Source organism: Poecilia latipinna, unplaced genomic scaffold (assembly GCF_001443285.1).
Source record: "Poecilia latipinna isolate Pla-1442-1.1 unplaced genomic scaffold, P_latipinna-1.0 Scaffold998, whole genome shotgun sequence".
In the NCBI taxonomy this organism is placed as follows: Eukaryota; Metazoa; Chordata; class Actinopteri; order Cyprinodontiformes; family Poeciliidae; genus Poecilia; species Poecilia latipinna.
In genome coordinates this window covers 78,368-105,059 of record NW_015113614.1, presented here as the reverse complement: position 1 = coordinate 105,059, position 26,692 = coordinate 78,368, and the positions used below count along the sequence as shown (strand labels likewise).

The following is a 26,692-nucleotide window of genomic DNA, read 5'->3' as shown; positions in this document are numbered from 1 at the left end:
CAGGCATCTTGAGTATAGGCGAGTGGATTCATTTTACAGGTTGTAACATTTGGGCGCCATCTTCTGTCTATATTTAGAATAACACTTTTCTACTTTGTAGCAGCGCAATATTCATGTGAAACCTCTGGACAATATGCTCCGCCAGCCGCCTTAATACTCAGGCTTTTTCAAACTTACTTAAGAAATATTGTAATTATTTATTCAGATAAAAGCTGAAGTAGGCTATGTAACTTTTATAAACAATATGTATTTTTCCCCATACCTGCAAAAAATTGCTACTTTGTTGAGAGAGTACATTCTGAGACAGATAATCTGTGAAAAAAATAGAGTTTCTCTGCCTCCTCTCTATGGTCCTACAGCCATCTGCAGAAATACACCGCTCCCGTTAGAATCAACTAATCAGAGCCAAGAGGAGGATCTTAGCGCTGTCAACCAAGCTTGTGTCTCTGCTGCAGTTGTGCTAATGGTGAAGTAATAACTTACCATTACTGGAAAGCTAACTGAGCATTCACATCAGGCTCCATTGTGTGTTAATAGTTGTTGAATAATCTACCTGTTATCCTTTTTACATTTTACTAAACAGGATAAATTATGACAGCAGTGCACTGACAGCCCACTAGTGGGTGGTGTTGTTGCTCCGTGGCCCCTCTGAGCCTCAGTGTCAGCTGCTGTGTGATGTCTCAGTGACAACAGACACATTTAGCCTTTGCCATCTTGCCCTGGCTCAGAAGCTAAAGCGGTTCCCTCTTGGATGCAGAGAGACCACCTCCCATTGATTACTTGCCAGCATGTAAGCAACTCCCGTCTCATACCAAGGTCTGTCTGCTAAAAACTCTGTGGGAGTCGAGGAATTACAGTGCCTTGCAAAAATATTCATACCTCTTGACCGTGTTCTCATTTTATCTTGTTGCAACTATAGACTTTTTTTTACAGGTTTCTTTGGGATTTTGTCCGATAGACCAACAGAAAGTGGTACAAAACTGTAAAGTCAAAGATCAACCCAAAATTATTCATATCCCTGGGGATATTTTATCTTGGCAAACAAGTTTCTCCTTATGGCAAATGACATACAATAGGTGTGTGTTAAAATATCAGAGAAAAAAATTCTATTCAACTTACTTTATACGTAAAGAGCATATCATGTTGTTTACATGGTCACGGTTCAAAGGACAATTGTACCGTGGCTACTTACTCCTACCACTAAAAGTGGCTTTTGGTAGGAAGCCAAAAGTAACACATGTAAGACTGATGACATGAGAGACGATGAAGAGTCAAAGGATCCAAGCCATCCTGAAGAATTAGGCCATGCTGATGGCAACATCTTAATGCACACAGTCCAGCAGATGCATCAAACTGCTGGTTACCATGGAATCAGATCAAGGAGGAAACCACTTCTCTGAGTAAGGCACACAAAAAATTTGTACACCTAACATACCCAAACAATTTATTTGGGTATGTTAATGGAACCTTGATTTGGCAATAAATTGAAGACTCGTTCAGTCCCAAGAACCTCATTGATCAAGCATGGTGGTAGGAAGATGCTGAGCTCCGTCTGACAGAGATCCAAAGGATCCATCAGTATTATATGCTGAACCAATTTTTTTTAGAATCCTTTAGAATCTATCAAAGTCAATATTTTGTAGTCTTAAAACAGTTGCTTCTGATTATATAAAGTCTTGTTCCGACAAAATATATGACAATGGACTTTTTACATGCCTAAGCTTTAAAACGACTGGAGTACATTCTATTTCAAATTATCCCAAGGATTTCCACATAAATACCCAGTGATACATGCATCCTCTCAGACAACCTTTATTTCACAAAGTCAGTAAAAATATACAGTATCAACAACATAATCTGAAAAATAATGTGAAAATGTGAACGTTCATAGATGCATGGATGATACATAAAGCACGTTTTTCACATATCAGATACTGGTTGAGCTGACAGAGAGGAGGTGACACCCTCTATCCACTAGAGAGAGTTTCCTCAAAGACATGTTTTGTTGCGAGTTACCACTGTAAACATGGAGGCACTTCCCACTCCCACCTGCCTTTAACTGGGCCAATGGGAGGCAGCAGAAATGCGCCAGCCGTAGCTCAGCTGGCCTTTAGGTCTGCAAATGTAGCAGCAAACCCTTCAGCAAAACTACATGATGAGGCAAAACAAAGTAAAAACAAAGTCTGGCTGATAAGTCCTACAGCTGCTGAATGCTTTGAAGGTTAGAACTCCCAGCAAGCCGGAAAAAGTCCTTCACAACAGTCTGGGAAAAAAAGTTTCTTCACAGAGACAGCTTTGTTCACAGGCTAACAGCCATGATTAGTGAGGAAGGCGCCGATAAACTATTGACAGCAAATTGGGAGAACAATACTGAACAAAATGCCTCTGGGTCCCTTTATTTTAACCATATAACCTTCAGACAAAATAATGCAAGAAAAGAAAAAAAAGAAAATCAAATTGCACAAATATCATCTGATTGATACCGTCAGACAAAAACCGTTTGCTTTCACACAACCAGAACCGAGCTGTGAGGTGAAAGTGTCTCAGGATGGCCTCTGCTCTCCATGTAGCTTCAGGCACCACCAACTCATCATCAGGCAGTACTTGTTGTACACATATGGATAAATAAAACTCTTACAAAGTACAATACTTTATCAAATAAAATGCCCTACCTTGTAAAGCTGTGTTAAAAAAAGATGAAATTATCTTTTGTAGCAGCCGAATAATCTCACCAAAAAAAAGAAAAAGAAAAAAAAATGCTGAAAAATACAGTCTGTTATAAGTGCATTAATTCAGTGGGGTAAAAATCCCATAATGAGGAATAGTTATATTTAATAAAATTAGCAGTGGCAAAATTATTGGTTCTCCAAACATCTACTTTCTACATTCTTGTTATTGGTACATATTTCAAATGGTGGTTTGGTGAGAGACGTGGAAAAACCCAGACACATCGCTGGTCCTTCACTGGACAACACAGAAACACACAGGACAAACAGCAACACACACACACCTAAAAACAATTTAGAGAGACTAATTAACCTGACAGTCATGTTTTTGAACTGTGAGAGGAAGTCGGAGTACCCGGAGCAAATCCATGCATGCACGGGCAGAACATGCAAACTCCACACAGAAAGACCGCTGGTCAGGATTCCAACCCAGGACCTTTTTGTTGCCATCAACTGTGCAGATAATTCTAAAAACAACAACAACAAAAAAACCCTCAAAAACAATAAAAAAAAATAAAATAAAAGCAATGTTGTAATCCCAACCCTTAATCATTTCGACATTAATCAGAGTTTATAGGAACTCTAATAATTTTCAATTTCTCTTGGGAAAAATATAATCCGACGCAAAGGCCAATTTCTTTTAGCCAGTAGGCAGAACAAGGAGCCAGCAAAACGTGACATTCTGGCTCCATGGAACCATTAGACTAGTTTGGGAAAGATGTAAGAAAAAAAACCTTCCTGTCTTACCATCACAAATGTAAACATGTAGAGTTTGCTGAGAATTTAATCAGATCTGCTTTTAGTAACAAGTACGGTGAAGGCTCTGTGTTGCTGTGGGCTCATGTTTTTGTTTCGAGGCACTGAGAACTTTTGCTAGACAGGCATCATGAACCAGGCGGTTTCAAACTAAACTGGTGGCTTCCAGCATCAAACTTCAACGGGGTCGTCCAAAAATTGTCTGAGGAAATTGTAAAAACAATTATTCCTCCGAGAATTTACTTTCAGACCTACTAAACACACATTACATTAGAGATTTGAGTTTTCTACATTCTTCTGTGATGATATGCTGCTGCACTGGAATAATTTATTATAAGAATGTTATACATCTTTACCAGAATGACACTAAATTTACCACACTGGAACAAGAGAAATTATTCCATTAAAAAAAAAAACATACAAAAATGATCAAGAAGGAATAAAAACACTTTCACACATACCATTATTTAAAGAGTTTGGGTAGCTTGTAAAGACCCATAATCACAAAGTCTAACTGAAACTTCCACTGGAAGTAAAGACTTATGTCTCAAAAAACGTAAACTGAAAAATACTAAATGCCACATGACATGTCAGCCAGTGCTGGGAAACTAATCCTTCCTGGGGGTGTCCATGGTAACATTCCTTGGATCAAAGATGGCTGCCGTCACACCTTCCTCCTCATCACTAATGAAAGGAGGGGGGAAAAAAAGAGGTTTTGTACATCAGACCTTTGGAGCAAAACTTTGCTACTTTTTTCTGCTACTATTTTTATTTGATCACATGCAGCGCCGTGTGAAGGTAATTCAGAACTCTAACTTTTACACATTTTGTCAAAATAACTCACTTAAAAATACTTTATTGCTTCTATGTAAAAGTCCAATAGCAAGTGGGACTGAAATGATTAGTCGGATGAATTGTGATGAATCAATCTTTGAAATAATCCTCAATTAATTTAGCAATTAGTTGATCATTAACTGGAGTATTTAGACTCAAAAAGGCCATTTGCTCAAAGAACAATTAACTCAGAGTGATAAGGAAGACAACACTATACAAAAAATTCTATATCTATATGTTTTGCACACGTGACCTAGTTTTAATCCCACATCACCTGAACAGAAGAGTAAAACCTATGAAGTCAGACCTGAGGCTTTCTCCCTCGACGTCCTCGATTGTGTCGGGTAGAGGCTTGTTGGCCGTCTCAGGCAGCAGTAGGGTCAACCCAGCGCCCAGCAGCGGGCACAGGCCAGAGAGAATCATGGGAGCATGAGGATTGATGTTTCTCAGAAGGTACATCATTGGAGCCAGGACACCGCCGATCCGCGCACACATGGAGCCTATACCAATCCCGTTTTGCCTGTAGATCGGAGCAGTGAGGAAGCAGACAGTCCAGTTACACAGGCTGTTCACAAAGGAACTTCATTAGCATATGGAAAACGTAGGCAGTCATCAGGAATTTGCCTCAAAATAGAAGTGAGCTGAATGGAAGAGTCGTTGTCAGTGTATATAACAGAGGTGTACGGTCATGGTTTAATAACTTTTTGATACACAGCAATACAAGAAACAAAAAACAACAATTAATAATCTTGATTCTACAGTCTACAGCAGTGAACAAATAAAAAAAAACTAAACTTGTTAAAATAGTCTGACTTTCAGTTTGTTTTTAAATGTTGAATCAAATGTTGAATCAAAATATTTAAATGTTAAATCAGTGGATAATAATAAACTGCAAATTTGTTTAGATTTTTCTTATTTATTAAGTCGTCGCCTGAATAAGTTATGCAATAGAGCAAACTGAAAATGGTCAAGATTATTATTTAGGAATGTTTGAATAAAACTGTTCTGATATTTGAGAATAACAAATATCAGAACATAAGGGATGCACTGATCCAATATTAATATTGCGATTAAGGCCAATAAGCAATATTTACCGACATTATATCTATTTCATTACCCTTTCAACACCATTGATCTCACCACTGTTCCTGCTTAGGCTAAACTCCCCACAATCCTTTGCTGCATCACTGTCACATGACCAACCTCTTTCTCTCCCCTTCCACAAACAAATGACAACATTGGAAATAAATATCAGTTGTTAATATTGACCCAGTTTATTTATCCAACCGGTACAAATATATAAAAAAAATGACTGATATTGGCCGATACTAATGTTAGTGCTGATATATTGTGCAACAGTAGCTTACAGCACTTTTGAGTTGTTTTATATACAATGCAAAGTCCGAGTCGTCCCTGAATGCACCTTAAAAGTTCAGCTGTAATGTCCCATCCCCTCACAGGGAACCCTGGGAAATATTGACTCTACTTTAACTGATCTTTCTTCAGTATCAGTGGTGTTTGCATTTGGCTAGTTTTTCCTGGGGCCCCTGTAGACCCCTGGTATGTCGACACTGAGGTAAGACAGCACTACGGCTGAAAGATTCCCTTGACAAGGAAGATGTAATGTGAATAAATTTTAACTAACATTTGCAGGAAATAAAAAACTGGACACACGTTACTGCCTTAAATAGTCAGATAAAAACCACATGCCCACATCATGACTCCTCCACCATCATGCTGTATAGCTGATACTAAATGTTTATGCTTTTATGTGTTTGGTTTTCTTCCAGTGTGCTGATGAACAGAATTACTAAACACATCACTTTCATGTATTACCTGATAGTAATATAAAGGATGTTAGACTATTGGACTCTCAATCAAATTTAACGGTGACATTAGATAAATGTTTGTTTTGACAAAAAACACCTCATAGCTGAGCTGCCTTAAACATTTTTCATTTCAACTTCTCCAAAACAGTTCCCATTAAGTAAAGACTGGCTGGACCAGATCAAATGGCTGTGTGAGCATCCAGTTTCTCTTACAACACACCGGCAACTGGCCGTGTTTCAACGTAAATCCTGGACGGCATTGTTAAAACAGATTAAGTAAGCTGAGCAAAGGGTTTTAGGATCTTATTTCACCAAACAACACACAGAAATGCACTGCAGGGCAACACCCACCTGATCACTGTTGGAAATATTTCAGCTGAGTAGACATAAATGATAGACAGAGAGGCTGTAATCCCAAACTTCCCAATCATGGCCAGGACCGTTCGGACAACGGGCAGGTCTGAAGAAAAAAAATGACAACAAGTTGTCACCTCTCAAAAACAGTGCTTAAAAGGACTTGCCTATTTTTTATTCGGCTAAACAGATTAAGTAGAGACTGTTTGCACTGTATCTACATACCGCTGGGGATGCAGGTGGTCAGCAGGCAGGCAGAACCTCCCACTGCTAGGAAAGCCAGCTGAGAGAACTTGCGTGAGCGGTTGAGGGTGAACAGTGTGATGGTGCGTGCAGGCATCTCCACCAGGCCAAAGATCATCTGGGTCAGGTAGATGTTCATTCCGAAGTCGGAAATGTTGAGGGACAAGCCGTAGTACACCAGGACGTTGACAAACCTGGAACATGAAGGATGATGTTTTACGCTTCTTTGTGTCCAACAAAAAGAAAGACACACATTAGTGCATGGCATCATTCTAGATGGAGACTGTTCCAACATGACATAAAGTCCTGTGCTTAGGTTCTGGCGGTTAAGCAAGTGTTTGTTGATTTCATGTCTCTTGCTCTGTTTTATGTTTCTGTGGTCTAACTAAGAGCTATTGGAAAATTTTAAGAGGTTGTTTTACCAGCCAGTTCAGAATATTTCAAATCTTATGTAATTTTCCAGCGTCTTCTGGACCTGATCAGTACTTAATGTTGCTAAGGATTATTGGAGTTTCCTGAGTGTTCATCTAAAACATCACACAGTCATTGTGATTGAATTATTTATAGATTGTTAGACGATATTTCTCTTGGAAAATGTTTGATTCCACTTCTCACGATAGCAGTGTTTTTGAATAGAACTGCCGGGAGAACCAGCGCCGCATGTGATTGGATCAGGATCGTTCTGTTGGTAGGCCTTGTCTTTGCTTCTCTGGGCAAATGGGTTTAAAAAAAACCTTATTTATTCTCTTGTCATTTCCTAACAGCGGGGTTTTTTGTTGGGGAGGGGAGAGGGGGGGACGTGTTTTCCTAATAGCCCTGCATTTTATTCAAAATGTCATTCCTAATATGACCACAGGATGGCGACAGAGAGGGGAATTATGAAACCCTACATGTAAGAACTTTCATAAGCGCATTTTATAAGGTTTTTTTGTGTGGCTTTCATAAACAGTGGTTTAGTCAGCTACTGCTTTGGTCATTTTGCTGTTTCGTTCCCCTTCATAACGTAGAGGAGGAAAAGTTTTAATGCAAATCAAATATAAAAAAGGCATATTACACAAAATTTTGCTCATTTTTCTTGATACTGTTGTAATTTTGAAGGTAAGCAGTGTAAAATTATCTGTCACACTTTCTATTAAAGACATTTCATAGTGTCAGAACAATAGTGATCCAATATCAGTTGAAGCTCACTCTGCCAGATGAATGACTGTCACATTCAGATCACAGAATCCAAATTCAGAGCCGTGTTCTGAAACTGAAGCTACTTTTCTCTTTTCATTCAGGTTTCATTCAAACTGCTGTGTTTCCAAAAGCAGTTCTTGCTCTTTTTATTTTTGGGCAGCATATTCTGTGATATTATCACAGAGAATAATGTAGTACATTATAACTCAGCTAAACCTGAATGTTATTTTTAGTTGACTAATTTCTCTACATGGTATGCAAATATGAGTTTTGCAGTTCAGAGAACAGCAACCCGCCTGATTATGCACTAGTCATTTTTGCAGCAACAGGTAACTAAGCTGCTGTGGGCATGGGAGAGAGACTCCCAGGCTTGCTGGCACTAAATGTTCTGGCACCAATTATTGCTAAATGTGGCACATTTTGTGTCACATTTAGCAACATTTAGAAACACTAAATGTGACAGAGTTACACTTAGACCGATTTTATTTAGAGCCTACTGGGTAAAGAAGATCTCTCTGCAGCTCAGAGCTCCTATTTAACAGCTGAACAAAGGGATGTTTCAAAGCACACCCAAACCTTGGGATGGGAGCATTCCACTCAGTGAAAATAAATTTTTTTGCAGGAGTTTATTATTATTATTATTATTATTATTATTATTATTATTATTATTATTATTGTTATTATTATTATTATTATTATTATTATTATTATTTTTATTTTTATTTTTTTAAAGTCATCTAGAAGCACAAGTTTGTGTTTTGGGTTTGTACTGAATTATATGCAAAGAATTATGCCAATCTGAACGTGTCATCTGTGTAAGGGCAGAATGCAGGTCACAGGAAAGTGTTTGTGACCCCATCACTTCCCACCTGCTGCTCTGATGAGTGTTTCACGCAGACTCCATTTGACTTGGCAGAGAGGCAAAGGAACAGGCTGCGAGGAAAATGATACAATAATCCAGATCTCAGCTAACTGGATGGGACGCCAGGCATGAAGTCTGGTTCACTTGTGAACACCTAAAAAGTCTACAGTAAGAAGCTTCGGCTTACAAGCTGTATTCTCCTGGGAAACTGGTTCTTTCTGAAGCCTTGTGAGAACTGGTCTGGCAGGTTGAGACTTCTGTTTACATTACCATAAGTACTCAGAATTAGAGTTAGACATATGAAGTGGTGCCACAGAGCATCCAGTGGATTGCACAGAGCATATAGTTTGTCTTACCAAACATTATCCTGGCTGACTGTTCCAACTTTCACTGTCCATGAAAGTGATATTGGATGGAATTATATGAGTTGGACTGGAGGTCACTGGATATGAAGTAGACCTGCTTGTTTTTGCACCAAGAGCATTTCAACTTTCCATGATATTATTTCAGTAATGTAACATTTCTTTTAATGAGAGCGTTGATAATTTCTCAGGCTGCAAAGAATAATACAGTGCTCCCGATTAGCCCTAACGATGGCTCCTTGTTGTTCCCCTGAGCTTACAAGGCAGATGAATTTGCCTAAACAAACATTCGCTCATGGTGTGGAAGCTAAGAGACCTCCACTTGTCGCTTACTGAAGTTGTACAGTTACAAGGTGCATTTTCTATTAAAAATCTCCCAGCAGGCAGAACACAAAACTCAGATAGCTCAACCAGCTAATAGCTAGCTAGCTAATTGGTTAAAGGAACTGACAGAAATATGGGGAGGTCAAGAAACCTTGGTGTTGTTGGGAACTTGAAATTCGTACAGCCACTTAAGGTCTGTTTCTACATCAGATGTCTTCCTCTAAACATTGCCAGAATAAAACTGGTTTCCTGACAAAAACAAGACACAGAAGAAGCAGTGCTGAATCCTGAGCAACACCAGAAAAATAAATTATATATGAACCATGTTGATGCCTCAGCTCTTCAGAGTTTCTAGAACCAGATCTAAACAAAGCCAGGCAGCATTTAGTTTCTCTGCTCCTCAGCACTGGAACAAACTCCCTGAAAACCTGAGATATACACAAACAGTTGGTTCCTTTAAATAAGGGCTGATGTCTGGATTTGTGTCTGATATATATCTAAAATTACTTCAGTCTAAACTTCGATTTAAATTAGCCTTCGCTCCGGGAAATAATCACTATAATCAACAGGGAATATTTCTATACTTTTGCCTAAATCTTTGCTCAAGATCAAAAATAACAATATATATCAAAGATAACATTTTTAATTCTTTCTTACTGTAAAACTCTATGTCACGTTTGCAGGGGCAGCAGGAGCAAAAGGAAGTAGTTTGATGTTTGTGTGAATTTCTTTATATAATATGTTAAAATATTATTTTTAGCCACAGTTGTCATCCAGTGAGAATCTCATACCTGTTAAAGATCAGGGCTGGTTTTCAGAATAAATAAAGTGTGCTCGGTTCTGTCTGATCTACTGCTGACTAAGACATGCTTCAATGAGTGTTGAGAGTAATTTGGGATGAAGTTTCAGTTTGTATGTTGCAGTGGGGCCGGGGGTCATGGGGTCCATGCAACCAGTAAAGAACCAGTCTATGGCAAACAGAACTGTATTCACACCCAATGAACTTTTTGTCTCATGTAGTCTTGACATAAACGAAAGTTTCCATGTTTTATGAGGCAAAATAACACAGAATGTCAGCAAAGAACATTTCAGTAGAGCACATTGTCAACTTCCTAAAGTAATGGCTTAAGTCATTTTTGCCAAAAGTGTTTTTTTTTATTTTTATTTTTTTATCTAAAAACATCTTTTGGAAAGGTGGCAAAAAATGGTTTGTGCCATTTACCCTAGGAAGGTGATGATATTTGAGGTTTGTTGTGATGTTACAAAATGTGACAAAAGTAGCTTCTAGATGATTAGAAATGACTATAACTCTGCAAACTTTCCATGTGTTTTTTAGAGAAATGTGAAGCAAAAACTAAAAATGAATAAAGATTATAAAAGAAACTCAAAAGAAGGGAATATTCTTTCTGTGCTCTACTCTCTCTGCCGGTTCTGTCACTTTGACTTGTTTTGCTTCTGCTCTTTTGCACTGAATTTGTTGATTTTCCTGCAGCGGCCCAGAACCTGACCCAGTTGGGGGAAAAAGCGAGTAGATGGGAGACGCTTCCAGGCTGAGAGGAATGTTGGAAGGTCATAAAATTCCAAGAGCTTCCCTCTCTTTTTCATAGCGGAGCCAGAAAACGCCTGCTGTTTGGCTTGGAAATTTTAAAATGCAGAAAAGACTGAAAAATGAATTCACATCCAGAAGAAAGCTTCCAATGCAAGGTCAAATATGAACGTTCCATCATTTATAATTTATTCCTGTCTGCTTTATTACTTATTAATACAATTACTGTATTAGAGTCTGGTTAGTTAGAAACCACGCCTGTAAAAACCAAGAATTTGTGTGTAAAACCAAGAAGTTGTTCGGTAAGCAGAAAAACATCCTGCTGGTGGTGGAACATTCCTGTTCGCTGAATACGCTGCATGCAGACGGAACAAGAAAAAATTATAAGAGGCAAAAAGTATCACAGCATCGCTGCTTTTTACCGTCACAAATAAATATTCTGCTTCCTCAGAACAACCCAAGAAAGCAAATACAGATCACACAGCAAAAGAATATTCAGACCCCTGTCTTGTGAAATATTTAATGTGTCATCCTGCAACCATATTTCACGAATCAAATTATTTCTATGACAGTTATTGCTTTCACTTGGCACCCTGCTATTATCAGCATCGAGTTACAAAACTGTTTGCCATCCAGTGAATGGAGGACTTGTTAGCTTAGAGCATAGAGGCAGGATGGAGGGAGAAAATATGTAACCCAGTTAGATAGAAATCACTCTGCTCTGATCACGTAGCACACCGTGGCACAGCGCTCTAAAGCCTGTCAGATCCATCAGCTTATCCATTCATTCATTCTTCTTCTAGGCTCCTAGTTATAATAATGCTGCTAATTATAATACTAGAGTATACCTGAAAACCATTGCTGGATCACTTTCCACATACAGAGGAAACGTTTTTGGTATGAGTGTTAAAGTCAGAGCAGATTTGACATGAGAGACTGGTTCTGTTCTGTGACCACTGGGGTCCAAACGGCCATGTTTCTGAGCTCTGGGAGGAAGCTGGAGTACCCAGAGAAAACATGCAAATTAAATGCAGACTGGAGCATTCTGCTGCTAGGCAACAGAGTTAGCATCTGCTCCACAACGCAGCCAGGAAGGAAGGAAGGAAGCCAATCACAAGATGTTTCCCTCTTTAGGTAAGGCCTCTGACATGGAGAGGCGCTTCAATCAAAATTAAACAATTAGACAAATACAGTTATTAATTATTCAGAAATATTTCATCAACAAAGCTAAAAAATAAAAGTCCATTAAATATGGAAAGTAGTTTAACAAAAAAAGTCACGAAATAAAACACCATTATGAAATGAATAATTCACAAATAAATAAATATATGGAAACAAATACATTTCAAAATAAGGTAAAAAAAATTCTATTTGAAAATATTTATTTTGTTTTATTTAATGGATACATATATTTATTTCATGGAATATTTATCTGCTTGGACTTGTTAAAGATCTCAACACTAAAGAGAAAAATATCAACAGGTCTGTGTCAGTCCAGGAAGAAGTCAGGACTGGGAAACAACTTTACACACACTGGCAGAACCAGTTTTTTTTTGTTTTTAACGATTTTTCAAAAGAAAATGAATGATCACATAGGAATGCTTCTTTCCTCCATGGTGAGACTTTTTATTTCAAGTAACTAAGTTTGCTTTCTTGGAATCAGAATGAAAAGAGAAACTTTCCATCCATATAGACAGAGAGCAGCAGCAGAGAGGTGGGATATGTGGTCTGCTGGCGTTCTGATTTTTATTTTTTTTAATACAGTTAAACCTGATGGAGCTATTTGCTCTCAGTTTACACCTGCAACAAACCAGAAATGCTGCTCCAACATGCAGACTCCTGGATTAGCATTCTGAGCATTTCACAACTTGAGAACACATTCCTGCTGTAAACAGGGTAAGACAAGAAGTTCCCTGATAGAATTTCCTGCACAGATGAAAATGTATATTGTAATCCATACTGCAGGCTATAACCTCCAACTAATACTCGCCATGCAAAGCTTTTATGGAAAACCACTAAAGCAAATATTCAACAGTAAGTGAGTTACTTTCTACTCATCTGACAGAAACATGTGATGGAGGGACTCATTCAAGATTATATTGCTGTCTTTTTTATAAAGTGCAACAACAGGGCAGAAAAATATAACATTTTTTGGTTTATAACCAAACTTCACAGTGGTCTACAACTGGAAGCTAATATCCGGTATCTGTGGAAAAGTGTTCAAAGCAGTCCGTTTTCCACACCTCCCCCCGGAAGGCATGTGGGAATTCTTTTTTCCTGTTACGATATCTCGCTAAAGTATTGAATTCCTTTACAATAAATTAGCAAGTATTTTGCTTACAGTCACAGTCACAATAAAAGTTTATTTTGAATTAGACATATTTAAAGGGCCTCAGTATATATTAGTACATATTCTTAAACTCCTTGGTGCAGAAAATTGGTTGAAAATTGATCCATTAACTTTGAGTTCATGTTTGTTTGTGTAAGGTGGAGATGGAACTACACATGAAAACAAGTCAGACTGCCAGTAAGAAGAAAACATGAGCAAAACTGTCACTAACTCTAAATACTCCAAATACTTTGGATGTAGTCTTTCTTTCTTTCTTTCTTTCTTTCTTTCTTTCTTTCTTTCTTTCTTTCTTTCTTTCTTTCTTTCCTTCCTTCCTTCCTTCCTTCCTTCCTTCCTTCCTTTCGTCTTCATGTCTCAGAGAAGGGATGTAAAACATGTTTGACCAGATTTTCTCTCACATTTTGTACATCAGTTGCAGTGCGCTTGCATCCTTATATCTTAAAAACGAGATATTAATATACATGGACAAACCTTACAAAAAACTTTTATTATAACAGAAAAACTTTCAGTACTTTCAGTAGCAAAAACTGACATGAAACACAAAAGGAAAAAAATTCCCCCAGGTCCCTCTGGGGTCTCTGACGTTCTCTCTCTATTAAACTCAGTAATATTATTTTCAGTATGGTTTTCTATTGTTTCTGATTTCAACACAACCAAGAATGAACTCCTTACACGTCAATGAATTTAAGACAATCTAAAAGGTCCTCTAGTAAGACGGCTTGACCTTGGTCATGACCCGACCTTGTCTGGTTTGGTTTGGATGCAAAGACCAAGGCTGTTTCAGATAAATCCTTCTATAAAGGAGATAAAGAGGTAGAGTTCTGCGAGTACTCACCAAAGATAAAAGACAATCAGGGACTGCTTCCTCATTGTCGGGGTTCGAACAAGGTCAACCAGGGAGCGATTTTTCTTCAGCTCGCTTTTCTCCTCAGTCTGATAAACCTGGTGAAAAGAGAAACGGGGGGTGACTGAAACATCCAGCTCTCTGAATGGTTTGCATGTTCAAACGAGAGCCTGTTATCAAACGAATTTATTCAAAGTCAGAACAGAAGCCACTGCAGTGTGCAGTAGCAGCGCCGTACAGTGAGCGAGCCGTCGCCACAGCAACACCGTCAAGCGTATGCTGCTGATTTATGTTTGTTAGTTTATTTAGGTCATCTTCTCTAATGGATCTACCTCATTTCATGAGCTTCCACTCTGAAGCCCTGCTGAGTGAATGCACAGAGTCTGGACTGGGAATGTAACCTGAGCAGAACCAGATCCAGACACCTGTGTGTGTGTGTGTGCGCGTGTGTGTCTCTAGACTGGAGATGATCAGGCACTGCTGGTCACAGGCAAACTGGCGGAATTGATCTCATAGTCATGCAGCCTTGCTCATAAATCACAGAGAAACCGAGTTGAGGCATAAAAATACATGCTGGATTTAGTTTATGGACCAATCTGGAGGTGGATTAATTTGGAGCAGATATTTGACTTGAAATAAATGTGCTATCAGAATGAAGTCAGAGATGTTTAGGATAACAGCAGCGCCCCCTCTGGCAGAGAAAGTTCGCCCGTGTGACTCTGGAATCTATTCAGTGGAAAAGAACCTACCTGAATTCATTTTGGTTTGTGTAAGGAGGAGAATGATTGGTTCTGCTGAGAAAACGCCACGGCAAACATTTGGCCAAGCTAAAAAAAAGAGGAAAGGAGAGGAAGGGAGGCTAACCATCACCCGAAGGACACCTTTCTGACTATTCACACTAAACTCTGATAACTCCAGGATAGTAAGTTGTCAGGTGTAAAGTGTCATCCTGAAATACTCTCTCTCTTTTCTCCCACCTCTGAATTTTTACTCTCATCAGCATCTTTTAGAACACTTTTTTTACAGTTGCACCTTTCTATGGAGTTTGCAGTGAATTGAAAATTGGTTCTGTGATAGAATCAATAGTTTTATTGTGAAATTATGCATTTTAATTTTCAACTGGACTTTATCTTCTACTCTTAAAGGGGCAGGCTTTGCATCATGTTACAATGTTATTCCCTCATCAAAATGTACCTGGAGTATTTCTGTGATTCTTTCAAACATGTTTGAGAAATCCTTTAATCTCCATGGCAACCATTCAGGTGTACAAAAATGCCTGAGTGGACCTAGCTCCGCCTTCAAAATGCAGCCTCTGAGTTGCAGTTTCTAAGCACAGAGCAGCAATTCTCCACTCAGCTTCTTCAGACAAGCCAGCAGCAATTAGCAAATACCTGGTGGAGCTGTGCATCAGCTGAGCTCATCATAGGAGCTACTTCTTCGTGCAGCACTGGTAAAAACGTTGTTAAAGGGTTAATAAAGGAGACATGTGATGACTTCCTGAAGGCGGAGTTTCAGGAAGAGCATGAGTTTTTAAAGAGAAAGAGAACCAATTTCAAAGTGTTAAATTACAAAGTCAAATTTCTTTTAAATCATATTTCATATATACAGCATTTATGTAAAAACTGAAAGTCACATAGTTACTTGACTGTCCTATAAAATGCCATTATGTGGCTGGAAAATACATAATACTTTAATCACTAAACAAGACCTAGACGGAGGTGGCTGCAGTGGGAAGCATTACTGCTGAGAGTCAATGACTCCGTTTGGACTTCACAGAGGAAATGCTCAGAAAAAACCCTCCGGGGTCACTGACAGTTCCAGGGAAAAAAATGAACCAGGTGTCATTGCTGAATCATGTCTAAAATGTGAAGTGAAAGCGGGGGACTTGAGAGCTTTCCCAATTTTGCTAAACTGCATGAGCCGTCACTGTCAGCTCCTGCAGTGAAAATAACCCTGATAGTCTTCTCTCTGCAAACATATAAGCTTGGTGACGGGATTTATGAAAAGAAAACTTTGTTTACAGCTCCCGTATCCTTCCCTTCTGGATCAAAAACACTAGCTGCTATTTTGAGCTAAGGCTAACATTGGCAGCTGATCACCAACCTGCTGCCATTAGCCACTAGTTGTTCAGTCCAACAAACCAAAGTCATCTCTGGCCATTTGAAGCAGCAGCTTTAAAGGGAATGTGGATCTACACTATGCCTTTGTGCCATTTACTTCTGCTGTATGTTTTCATTTATCGAAGCAGTGAGAGTTGAGATGACATCATATGTTGCTCTGCCTTTATGATGAATCACTTGATTGCTACATGTGGCTTTAAGAGAGGAAACATGCAGGTGGGTTGTGTCTCTCTCTGCTCCTCTTGTTGGTTTGACATCCTGCAGTTCAGTCTGATCTGCTGATGTCCCATGACTGATACATTTGCAAAGAAGGAAGCTAATACATACATCACATGAGTGAGGGAGTGCTCAGTCAACAGTGTGGATTATAGAGTTACACAATCTGAAACCACAAAGGGAAGAAAAACTTCCTCCTTGGATTAAAAACATGCCGCCAATTGTATTGTTTTTAATTTGTGGAATGATTAAAATGTCCTCAATATTACTTAAATGCATCGCGACACCCCTTGAATCTTTTCGCATTGTTGTTTTACAACAAACAACAATGTAATCTACTGGGATCTAATTTCATTGACCAAAACAAACTAGTGCAGAATTGTACAGTGAAAGAAAAGCGCTGCGTGATTTTCAAAAACTTATAGTATCACATATAGAAATCAGACAAGTGGTGTTCACTTGTAATCTCCAAATAGCTTTGTACATCTAGAGACTGAAATGATCCAATTTTGCTCAAATTGGATGGAGAATGTCTGTTAGAATCAGCTTTTAACTATTGGCAAAAAAATTCTCATTTGGATTTAGATCTGGACTTTGACTGGCCATTTCTATCCTACTTTGACTGAATGTTGAAGGTCAAAATTATGCACGACTTTGAGTGGGTTTGTCACATAAAATCCCAATAATTCACATTGAGGTTTGTGGTTGTAGTGCCATTTGTAGCGGTCGGAGTATTTGTACATGAAATCATTCAGAACCAAAAACATGGAAGAAATCAGCAACAAGCTAATGTGAAACCTTTTTGAGCATGGTACCTTTTGGAATTTTGTTCATTACTGATTATTTATTAAAGCTGCAGTAGGTTTTATAACAATATATTTTTTTTTACATATTTGTTAAAACTATCAGTATGTAATATGAGAATATGAATCTGTGAAAAGCCTGAGTTCCTCTGCCTTCTCCCTGTGGTCCTGCTGCCATCTGCAGAAATACACTACTTACAGTCAGAAACAACCAATCAGAGCCAGGAGAAGGGTCTTAACACTGTCAATCATTCTCATGTAGACACTGCTCACACCCTACCACATGTTTTCTGTTGAGTGAATGGTCAGGCTAATTAGCATGGCCACCAATAACGGTGGATGAACAGCTACCTTAAAACGTTAAGTTGTTTCTCCATCATCAGCACACCTGCAGCAAACAGGCCAATTTGCATACACAAACTGAATTAACTTCGCTAAGACCTGCCTCCCAGCTCTGATTGGTTATTTCTGACTGATTGGGGTAACACTTTATTTGAAGGGGGTTGAATAAGACTGACATGACACTGTCATAAACATGACATAACACCTGTCATGAACATGAATAAGCCTTCATGAATATTTCATCATTCGGTAAATTATGACACTTTTAATACAAAGCTGACATTATTCAAAATGTCTTTGTTATGACAACTTGACATTAACCAAGAAATCATTACTGATATAAATTTGTTATAAAAGTATTACTGATTGTGCTTTAAAAATTAGGTAACTTTATGTTATTAAAGGTAAAGTTTAAACAGTAATGATTTCCTGGTTAATGTCAAGTTGTCATAACAAAGACATTTTGAATAATGTCAACTTTGTATTAAAAGTGTCATAATTTACCAAATAACACTTTATGACAACAGTCATAAATATTCATGAAGGCTAATTCATGTTCATGACAGGTGTCATGTCAGTCTTATTCAACCCCCTTCAAATAAAGTGTTACCTTGCTGGTGTATTTCTGTAGATGGCAGTAGGACCACAGTGAGAAGGCAGAGGGGATCGATCAATCTTTTCATAAATTATCTGTCTCATATTATACTGCCACAACAAGGTGACAGCTTTACCAAATATGACAAATTTTTTTAATAAAAGTTACCTATTGCAACTTTAATAGAAACATTTCCAGTCCAAAAACGAAATAAAAAAAGAAAAGAGGATTATTATTCCATTAAATTAAAAGTCAGATACTGACAGCTTCTAACAAAAAAAGGTGGAACTTGGCGACGGTTGGTAATTTCTCAGCGCATGTTGTGACACATTTTATGTCAGCATTCTGTCAACATAAAATTAATTGTGACTCTCGTGGAAGGAAGAATTACTACCTGACACATCTCCATCTCCTTACTGATGGGCTTCCCATTCATCTCGGCTGCCTTCAGGATCACGTCCCATGCTTCCTCCTTCCTGTCATTGGCCATCAACCAGCGGGCCGACTTCGGCAAAACCCTGGAAGGAAAAACACTCTATGTCAAACATTTATCTTAAACATCGCCTCAAAGTCCTTTGGGGCATTTTATGACTGACTTGTTCCAGAAACTCCCACTTCACTGGAATGAAGCCATTACTCCGTTTATTTATTTATCTCTCTCTCCCTCTCTCTCTCTTTCTGTGTGTGTGTGTTTTTGCATATGTCAAATATAAATGAGAATCATAAATAACTTGCATGGCAAGAGGCATGCGAGGCAACCTCAAAGAAGGTCAGCACATTTTCCTTTGGTCTGAGGAATGCCTTGTAGACAGAGAATGAATCGCCATAATTCACAAGCAGAAAACAAGTCAGACAATCAGCTTTTGTTTTTCTATTTTCTATGCTTGTTCAGACTGCAGCCCACTCACCAAATGTAGACGATGAAGAGGAAGCCAGGTGCAGATATAGCCAGCTGCAGCTTGCGCCAGTCCCTTATGAGGTACGCCACCCCGGCCAGGAGGATGTACCCAAATCCGAAGAAGTAGTCTGTGATTATCCCGGCCAGCATGCGCTGTCTCAGGCCCGTCCATTCAGTACCTGAGAGGAAGGGACTGATTAGCACCCTGCGAAGCACACGCTGACCTCTGAACCTTCCCCTTTCTCAGTTCTGGTCATCAGGGAGAACTGCTCTGTGTGTTCTGGATGTGTCTCTGCTCCAGAACACCTGATTTAAATGACGGCATGACTTCTTCTGCAGGTGTCAGGGTGTTTTAATACCTGGTAGTCCGGTGGACTTGGTTCGGTTGACATGTGTCACATTTTCAGGTAGTGCACTTTGCTTTCATAATGCACTGTGTCAAATGATCCAAACCCTTTGAAAAACTAGTTCCCCACCCTCAACTGTGGGGGCGCTGTATCAAGAACCACTGAAGGAACGACATTTTCTGACTGACTTTAGACAACGACACAGAGCACAACTTCCTTCTTTATGAAATGTAAACACAATGGAGTGGCATCATATTTTAGCGATTAGCATTTTTTATTTTGTATTTTGGCAAAAAAAAAAAGAAGAAAAAAAGCCACTTCTCCTGCTAGTGCTAGTTTCTCGTGTTTGTTTCGGTTGTATTTACCCAGAATGCCCAGCGTTGTAGTCCACTTCCTGCTTTTAAAGCAGTCTCCAGTCCGCTTGGTGTTTCCCATATTTATTCGAACAGCACCAGAGTTCACTTCAACCAAATCAGGAAACAGCTTTATAGGCGGACAAGACTTTGCTTTATTGGTCTGCATCATATTTTGATTGAACTCTCACACCTAGCCCCACACGAACCGGACTTTCGAGGCAAAGGAACTGGAGTTTGATTAAAACGAACTAAACAATGTACGTGTGAATACTCCCTAAATCACCCTTATTCAGGTCAGGTGTGTGGCAGAAGGGAAACACCTAAAAGTTTCATGGCAGTGGCTCCCGAGGACCAGAACTGAGAAACCGTTACCTACAGAATGACAGCTAGCTAATTTTCCAACATACCCCTTGTCAAACTCTTGGTTCTGGTATTTTTGACAGAGACCAACCCATTGACCTCACTAATAAACCTGTTGAGGTTCAGTCTGACCCCTGGGGCCCCAGTCTACACCCCACAGCACCTAGACAGTCCAAAACAAACACCCCAGTGCCAGACACACACAAAGGCCCTGAGACCGTGACCCGAAAGGTCATGGATTCATGGTTGAGTTACTACTTCATGGCCGACAACATTAGATCAGCAATTTTAGTCTTTATAACCATCTACAATTGTTAAAGTATTAAAAGTATTAAAGTATTAAATTAAAGTATTTTTGCTGTTATAGAACATTTCTCTGGAGGTTACTATGCTACAGCATTGATATAAAGAGGAACAATTTGTTCTGTATTGGTTTAGAATAGCATTAGTTTGGAACACTGATTGCGTTGCTTGGTATCTGTAGTTATCTATGATGTACGTAGGAAGAATCAGTAGAGTTCTGGAACATCTTATTGTGGGTTAACCTTGTAGGCTTCTAGAAAGAGGGAAAGGATAAAACTTTCCTCTCCAATGGGCCACACATCAGCTCTGAAGATTGTCAACAATACACACCACATTTTTTTAATTCTGAGGTTGGGTTTTTAAGTGGGTGCACTCATCAAGAAGAGCCTGAATCCTGAACAGGTTCTTTCCACATGGATCCTTCTATGCATTCATAGTTCCTCCCAAAGTCCACAAACATGCGAGAGAGTTTAATTGACCTGTCCAGGGTGAACCCACCTCTCGCTCACTGATTACTGGAGATGTGAACCAAACTCCTGTGATCCTGACTGGATCAACCAGCCAACAAGCTGAGGTTCTGCAGAATACTGACCCAAAACAAAGGCGTTCATGATAATACCGGAGATGGACGTTCCCACCATGAAGCGAAGGGCTGTGTAGACGTAGAAATTGGGAGCGAAAGCAGCGGCCACGCCAAAGGTCGCTTGAATAGCCAGGGAAATGAGGATGATGATTCGGCGGCCATATCTGACAAACACAAAAAGACAAAAACTGTTCTAGAAAGCAATACATAAAGGGGGAATACCACTCATCGAGGATGACCTAGTGTTTTCAAGGAAATATTTTAATGGTTATCAACTTACTTATCAGCCAAGTAACCGAATAAAACCGCGCCGACGAGGAGTCCAAACATGTAGACGGACGAGCCGAGGTTGTTGAGGCTGGAATTGGAACAGACCAGGTCCCACTGGAACACAGAAAGACAGGTGTAGGTGAAAAAGTCTGAAGCTTTCTGCAACAGCTCTTTAAACTGGAGTAGAGCTGGAGGGCATTAGTGATGAAATCTGTAACTGATTTCTGTTTGAGCTGAACCGTGAACTCTGAGAACAGCAGCAACACACAGAAAAACAGGTTTAGGTTTTCAGGTTTTTGTGAAAACTCTGAGATTTAAGCTCAGAGCTGAAGCTCTCCAGTTCCTCCCTTTGGCAGCTAATACACTTTTAGTGTTTAAGTGTGTGTAAGTGTGATTAACTGGTGCAGAATTATGAAATAAATTTGTAATTCAGAACATTTATGTCTGTATTCAGAAATCATTTCATAATAAGAAACAATTAAGTCAGTTCAGATGTTTTTCTGTGTCGGATCGGTATCGGTAACCTCAGATATCGGTACTAGTATGGGAAGTGAATAAAGTGGATCGGTGCGTCCCTATCCAGGATGAACATCCGTCACCTTCACGTGTCATAACCATACTCTGCTGCGGCGTGCAGACAGGAGTCTGAACTGCATGTGTCCGTCTCCTCTCCCCAGCCAGTGTCAGATATCACAGAGCCGTCTGTAGTAAAAGCCTTCCACATTCCACAGCTGCACCACTTCTTATGTTTAACACATTAATGGAAACTGTGGGTGTTCAGAACCCAGAGAACGCGTCTCCGGCAGCTCTGCATGGTGTTCCACTCACCTCAGTGACAGTGGTGCTTTGGAATGTCTCCTTGCTGTACTCCCAGCCATCCTGGCAGCTCACGGTGGGGCGTCCGCCTCCGGGGGCCACAGTGCCATCAGGGGCCGCGGTGCTGCCGCCGCCACTGTGGTTCAGGGCCATGTTGCAGGACAGCTCGGGTCGGCTGTCGGGCCCGCTCAGAAGGCTGAAGTTCAAAGTGGCGGGGGTGGCCCCTGAGGGCCAAGCTGAGCGGCACAGATGACGGGGAACGGCCCCGGTGAACACGGACACCAGCATGTGGAACGCCAGGAAGACCTGAGGCAAACAGATCCACACATACAGGAGCTTCTGGAACTTCCCAAAGCCTCCGATTTTGCTCAAAATGTCATCGAAGTTCATTGTGCTGGCTGGCTGCAGATCCACACCTCAAATGTTTCTAACCCTTCTGCTCTGACAGAGAGGATCCCCAGATATTAATGCACTCAAACTGGCAACCAGGAGAGCTCAGCAGCAGGCAAACGTCTGAAATAGAAGTCTGCAACAGGCAGGTGATTAGCAGAAAGTGGGCATGTAGACGCAGTCACACCTGCTGGGCTCTGACAGCGACCTGTATCTGTGCAGCGCGGGACGCTCTGAGGCTGTTCTGAGCTCAGAGTAATGGGGAAGAGCTTAAAGCAGGAGGGAGGAGCCTGCCACCTCTGGGAGGAGCCAGTGGAGGATGCTCCACTGTCCCTCCGCCCTCACTGAAAGAGTTTCATAAGATTAAATTAAGTAACTGGCTTGGAGGTGAAACCGGGAGTTGGTCATGATGTGGGGGGAGAAGGAGGCAGAGAGGAGGGCAGCTCCATTCTGATGAGGAAAAAAGCCGAAGCATCAGATGACATATGTGTAATTCCTGAGATTACACTCCAGTTATTCTCTGGAGATTCCTCTTGGTGTCACGTTCTGAATGCTGCTGGGTGGAGTGAGGCCACCACACAAAGACAGCAGAGAGATAGCAGGGTGAGATTAGGACTGCATTCATTTCTTCAGTCATCACATCCTGACCTGCCTGTCAGCGTGGGTAATCCTGCATGCTGCTGGGTTTAAAGTGACTCCTGTAAGAAGCATTCAGAAAAGTGGAACAGAGCAGAGAGGTAATCTGAGAGCTGTGGTGTGTGTCAGGATCAGGGATCCGGCCTCCATGTGCTTTAAAGATAATTCTACAAATCTTACAGAAAAGAGTTCCAAAGTCGGGGAACCAAAGTAGAAAAGGACGAAGTGGTGAGGAGTGGAGGTTGGGGGGCCATGAGGAAGTGACACCTCACCACAAACTTTCTGTTAAAACTAAAAGCAGGAAATAAAAAAGCGAGGGCAAAAAGAAGCGTTAATCTCCCAAAACACAGGAACATGTCAGCTAAAGACACTTTAAAATAAGTTTCCATCTTATTTTACCATAACACTGATGGAGTTGTTGATAAAACCTGCAGTGTGTTGATTTGAAAAAGAAAAACTTTGACTACAGCAGAAGCTGCAGACGGATCAGGGCCGTTTGCAGTCTGAGTGGCTCTGACCAACATGTTCCTGAATGAAAACCTCTTGGAATCTTTCAACATTCATATCAGCACGCTGATATGAAAATGACGTTTCAACTGCCTATGAATGCACCAACATGGTGGCATCCACTGGCATCCCTGTGACTCACAGCATCATCACAGCAGCTTGGCACACAGCAGGCTCCGCCCCCAACAAGGTCCTTTAAGTAACTAAGATGTTACACAAGGGCTCACGTGTATCTGCATGAATGACGTCGGCTCTGTGGTGATCAGACAACGAAGCTTAAACCGTACTTTGGAGAAAATGGCAGGTAAAGTTCTAGTTCTATGTTAAAATGCAAAATATATTCCTAGAAATAATATGAAATACAAAGAACAGCATCTAAATGAAGCATTTAGAAATGTTAGTGCCTAAAACTTTGCACTGCTTTGAATCAGTTTGTGATGAAACACTTTGAATCAGAGAGCGAAGATAAACAGCAGCTGCTGCTAATGAATATTTTAATTATCAATTATTTAATCGATTTATTGGAGTAAAATAAACTGTTGTACAGATTTAACCTCCTAAGCTTATTTAATGCAATATTAGAAAAGCAGAAGAAAATGCAAATACACAAAATATCAAATAAGAAAGTAAATGGATTATTGCCTGAAATGCATTAACAGCATTTCTGTAGTGAACACTGGATCATTTGTAGCAGAAAAAGCATCTGCAGCTAAAAAAATATTTTAAACATCAAAATGTGAAAAACTCAGTTTTATCTGCTGGACTTAACATCAATATGGTGTAAAGCTGATTTGGTGATTAGTTTTTCTGATTATTTGATTCTTGGATAGCAAAAGGCAACCAGCAGGAGAAAATCTATGACAGTGAGGAGTTCTGGTAGAACATAGTTACAGTTTGTCATAGCATAAATGCAAAATGCCAACATCCTTTGTATAGTTCTGGATTAATTACTTTGTTCCTTCAGCAAACAGCCAGTAGAGTCTGTATACTCCAGTTAACAATTAATAGATTAATACATTTGTTTGTTGATTATTTCAAAAAGCAATTAATAATGATTAATCTGATAAATCATTTCAGCCCTAAAAAAATAAATGCCTTTCTGTTTTTTGTAAATAAAATTGTGTCTCTAAATCTAAATAAAGTCTAAAGCTTCCATTTGTAAATAAACAAACACAATTTTGTGTCACAGCAACAACTTTTGCCCCTAACTAAATGTATATTCCATTAAGTTGTTTCTTTTTGACAAAGATACCCACAGATATTATAAAATGGGCGGAGCAAGAACACATCCGGGTACTTTGAGCGTTCTTGCCTGGATGTGTACTTTGAATTGGAACAGTACTTGGGCCGTTGTCGATGACATTTCACGAGGACGCAAGAACACAAGTACAGACAAGAACGCATATTGAGAAACGGCCATTATGTACTACTGTTAAATGTCATTCAGACTGTCACTGAGGCAACATGCTCTCCTTTCTGACCTCTGCAGGTTCTGCCACTAGTCCAAGATTTCAGTAAATCTCAGCTTTAATTCATTTACATTCACGTGGAAAAAACTGTAGGGGGAGATAGAGTCTTTTTCACATGCACTGCTCAAAGTTTAGGGAGTTCAACATTTATAAGGCTTTCGACTTGTGTTGGCCACATGGAGGTCCTTTCAGTTTATATGTAAATGAGTTGAGAATGAGCAGAGGCAGTCACATAGATATAAATGTTAGTTGGTCTGCTGGTTTTGTTCTGAAAAATGCAGAAATGCTGGAAAACACAAAACCAGCTTAGACAAGCAGCAGCAGGGGAAAAAGTTCATTTTGATCGAATCTGAAGGGATTTCTCCAAGAACCAGAGGAACAATCTGTTCAGCATGAACAGGAGAAGGCACAGCAGTAGATGTTTTTTATGAACTCACGTGAAGTAAACTGAGTGAAATGAACTCAATTCACTTCACTTTACTTATATATAGTGCCAATTCACAACATATACTGTCTTAAATATTCAAAAAAAAAACAAAAAACAAAACATTTCAATTCAATCAAACATACATCCCAATAAAATTCTATAAAATCAGATGATCTGAAAAGACACTTGAGGTTTATAATACACGAGAGGGTGGATGGTCAAGACAAAACCTTTAAAGTATGGCCCAGACTTATTCTCACTAACATTTTTTTTAAAGCAATCAATCTTGGGAATATGAAGGTTACAGGAGAACCTTTGTATTCTCATGTTTCTTGTACGCCTGTAAATGCAACACACAAGCAACTTCCTCAAACAGCGATGGACGTTAAAGCTGCTTCTCTTGGTCCAGTTTTACTTCAAAACCTGATCTGATGGAACGCTGGAAAAGAATGTGTCATGATCTGGGTTTCTGTGTGTTTATTTTTGAGTTCTTCTGTGTTCAGTCCTGTTTTCCCTGTGTAGTCCTGTTCCCTGAGTCTCTGTCCTCCCTGTTGATTGCTCCCCAGGTGTGTCGTATCCCCCTGATTACCCTGTGTGTATTTAGCCCCACCTGTTGTCTGTGTTCCTGGTCAGATCCTCGTCATTTGTAACTGTTTCCCTGTGCCGTCAGTCTACGTCTGTTTATGGGTCGTACGCAGTTGAACTGTGAAGTCCTGCATCGACCTAAGCTCGTTTACATGTCTGTTATCCAGTTGCTACCGGTATTAGCTGTGTGCTAACTTTCTGCCGTGCTGCCTGTTCAAGACTGTGAGCTACATTATTAAATTCATCATTCTCATTTTGCCTGGGTCTACCTGCGTTTCCTCACCACCTCAACCACATCGTTTATGACAGAATGTTATTTTGTTCAAGTTGTGCTAAAAACAGTTAGCCTACCAGTGAAGCTATTCAAACCTAAAATAGCATCTCAATGCTAGACATGTAGCAGCAGCACAGACGTCACATTTCTAAAGAAGCTTCATGACTGATCAGGAGTTCATGAAAC

The 26,692-nt window shown here is 39.8% G+C and overlaps 1 protein-coding gene and 1 long non-coding RNA gene across 3 annotated transcripts; one reads left to right on the top strand and one right to left on the bottom strand.

Moving 5' to 3' along the window:
* Positions 1-1,798: 1,798 nt before the first annotated feature.
* On the bottom strand, positions 1,799-23,935 carry LOC106958587 (solute carrier family 22 member 6). Of its 2 annotated transcripts, none has more exons than XM_015050550.1 (10): positions 22,231-23,935; positions 21,413-21,516; positions 21,169-21,296; positions 19,194-19,362; positions 18,680-18,803; positions 14,201-14,307; positions 6,725-6,936; positions 6,497-6,605; positions 4,624-4,836; positions 1,799-4,166 (listed from the first exon to the last, which is right to left on the bottom strand). In XM_015050550.1, exons 1-10 carry the CDS (start codon positions 22,606-22,608, stop codon positions 4,091-4,093), a joined length of 1,620 nt encoding a protein of 539 aa, XP_014906036.1. In that variant the 5' UTR covers positions 22,609-23,935; the 3' UTR covers positions 1,799-4,090. The 2 variants fall into 2 exon arrangements, with proteins under 2 accessions (XP_014906036.1, XP_014906035.1); XM_015050549.1 differs by having other exon boundaries at positions 21,142-21,296; positions 22,231-23,934.
* Positions 14,315-26,692, top strand: LOC106958588 (uncharacterized). Its single transcript, XR_001427181.1, has 3 exons — positions 14,315-15,611; positions 25,199-25,201; positions 26,680-26,692. It is a non-coding gene; the product is annotated as an uncharacterized LOC106958588 (long non-coding RNA).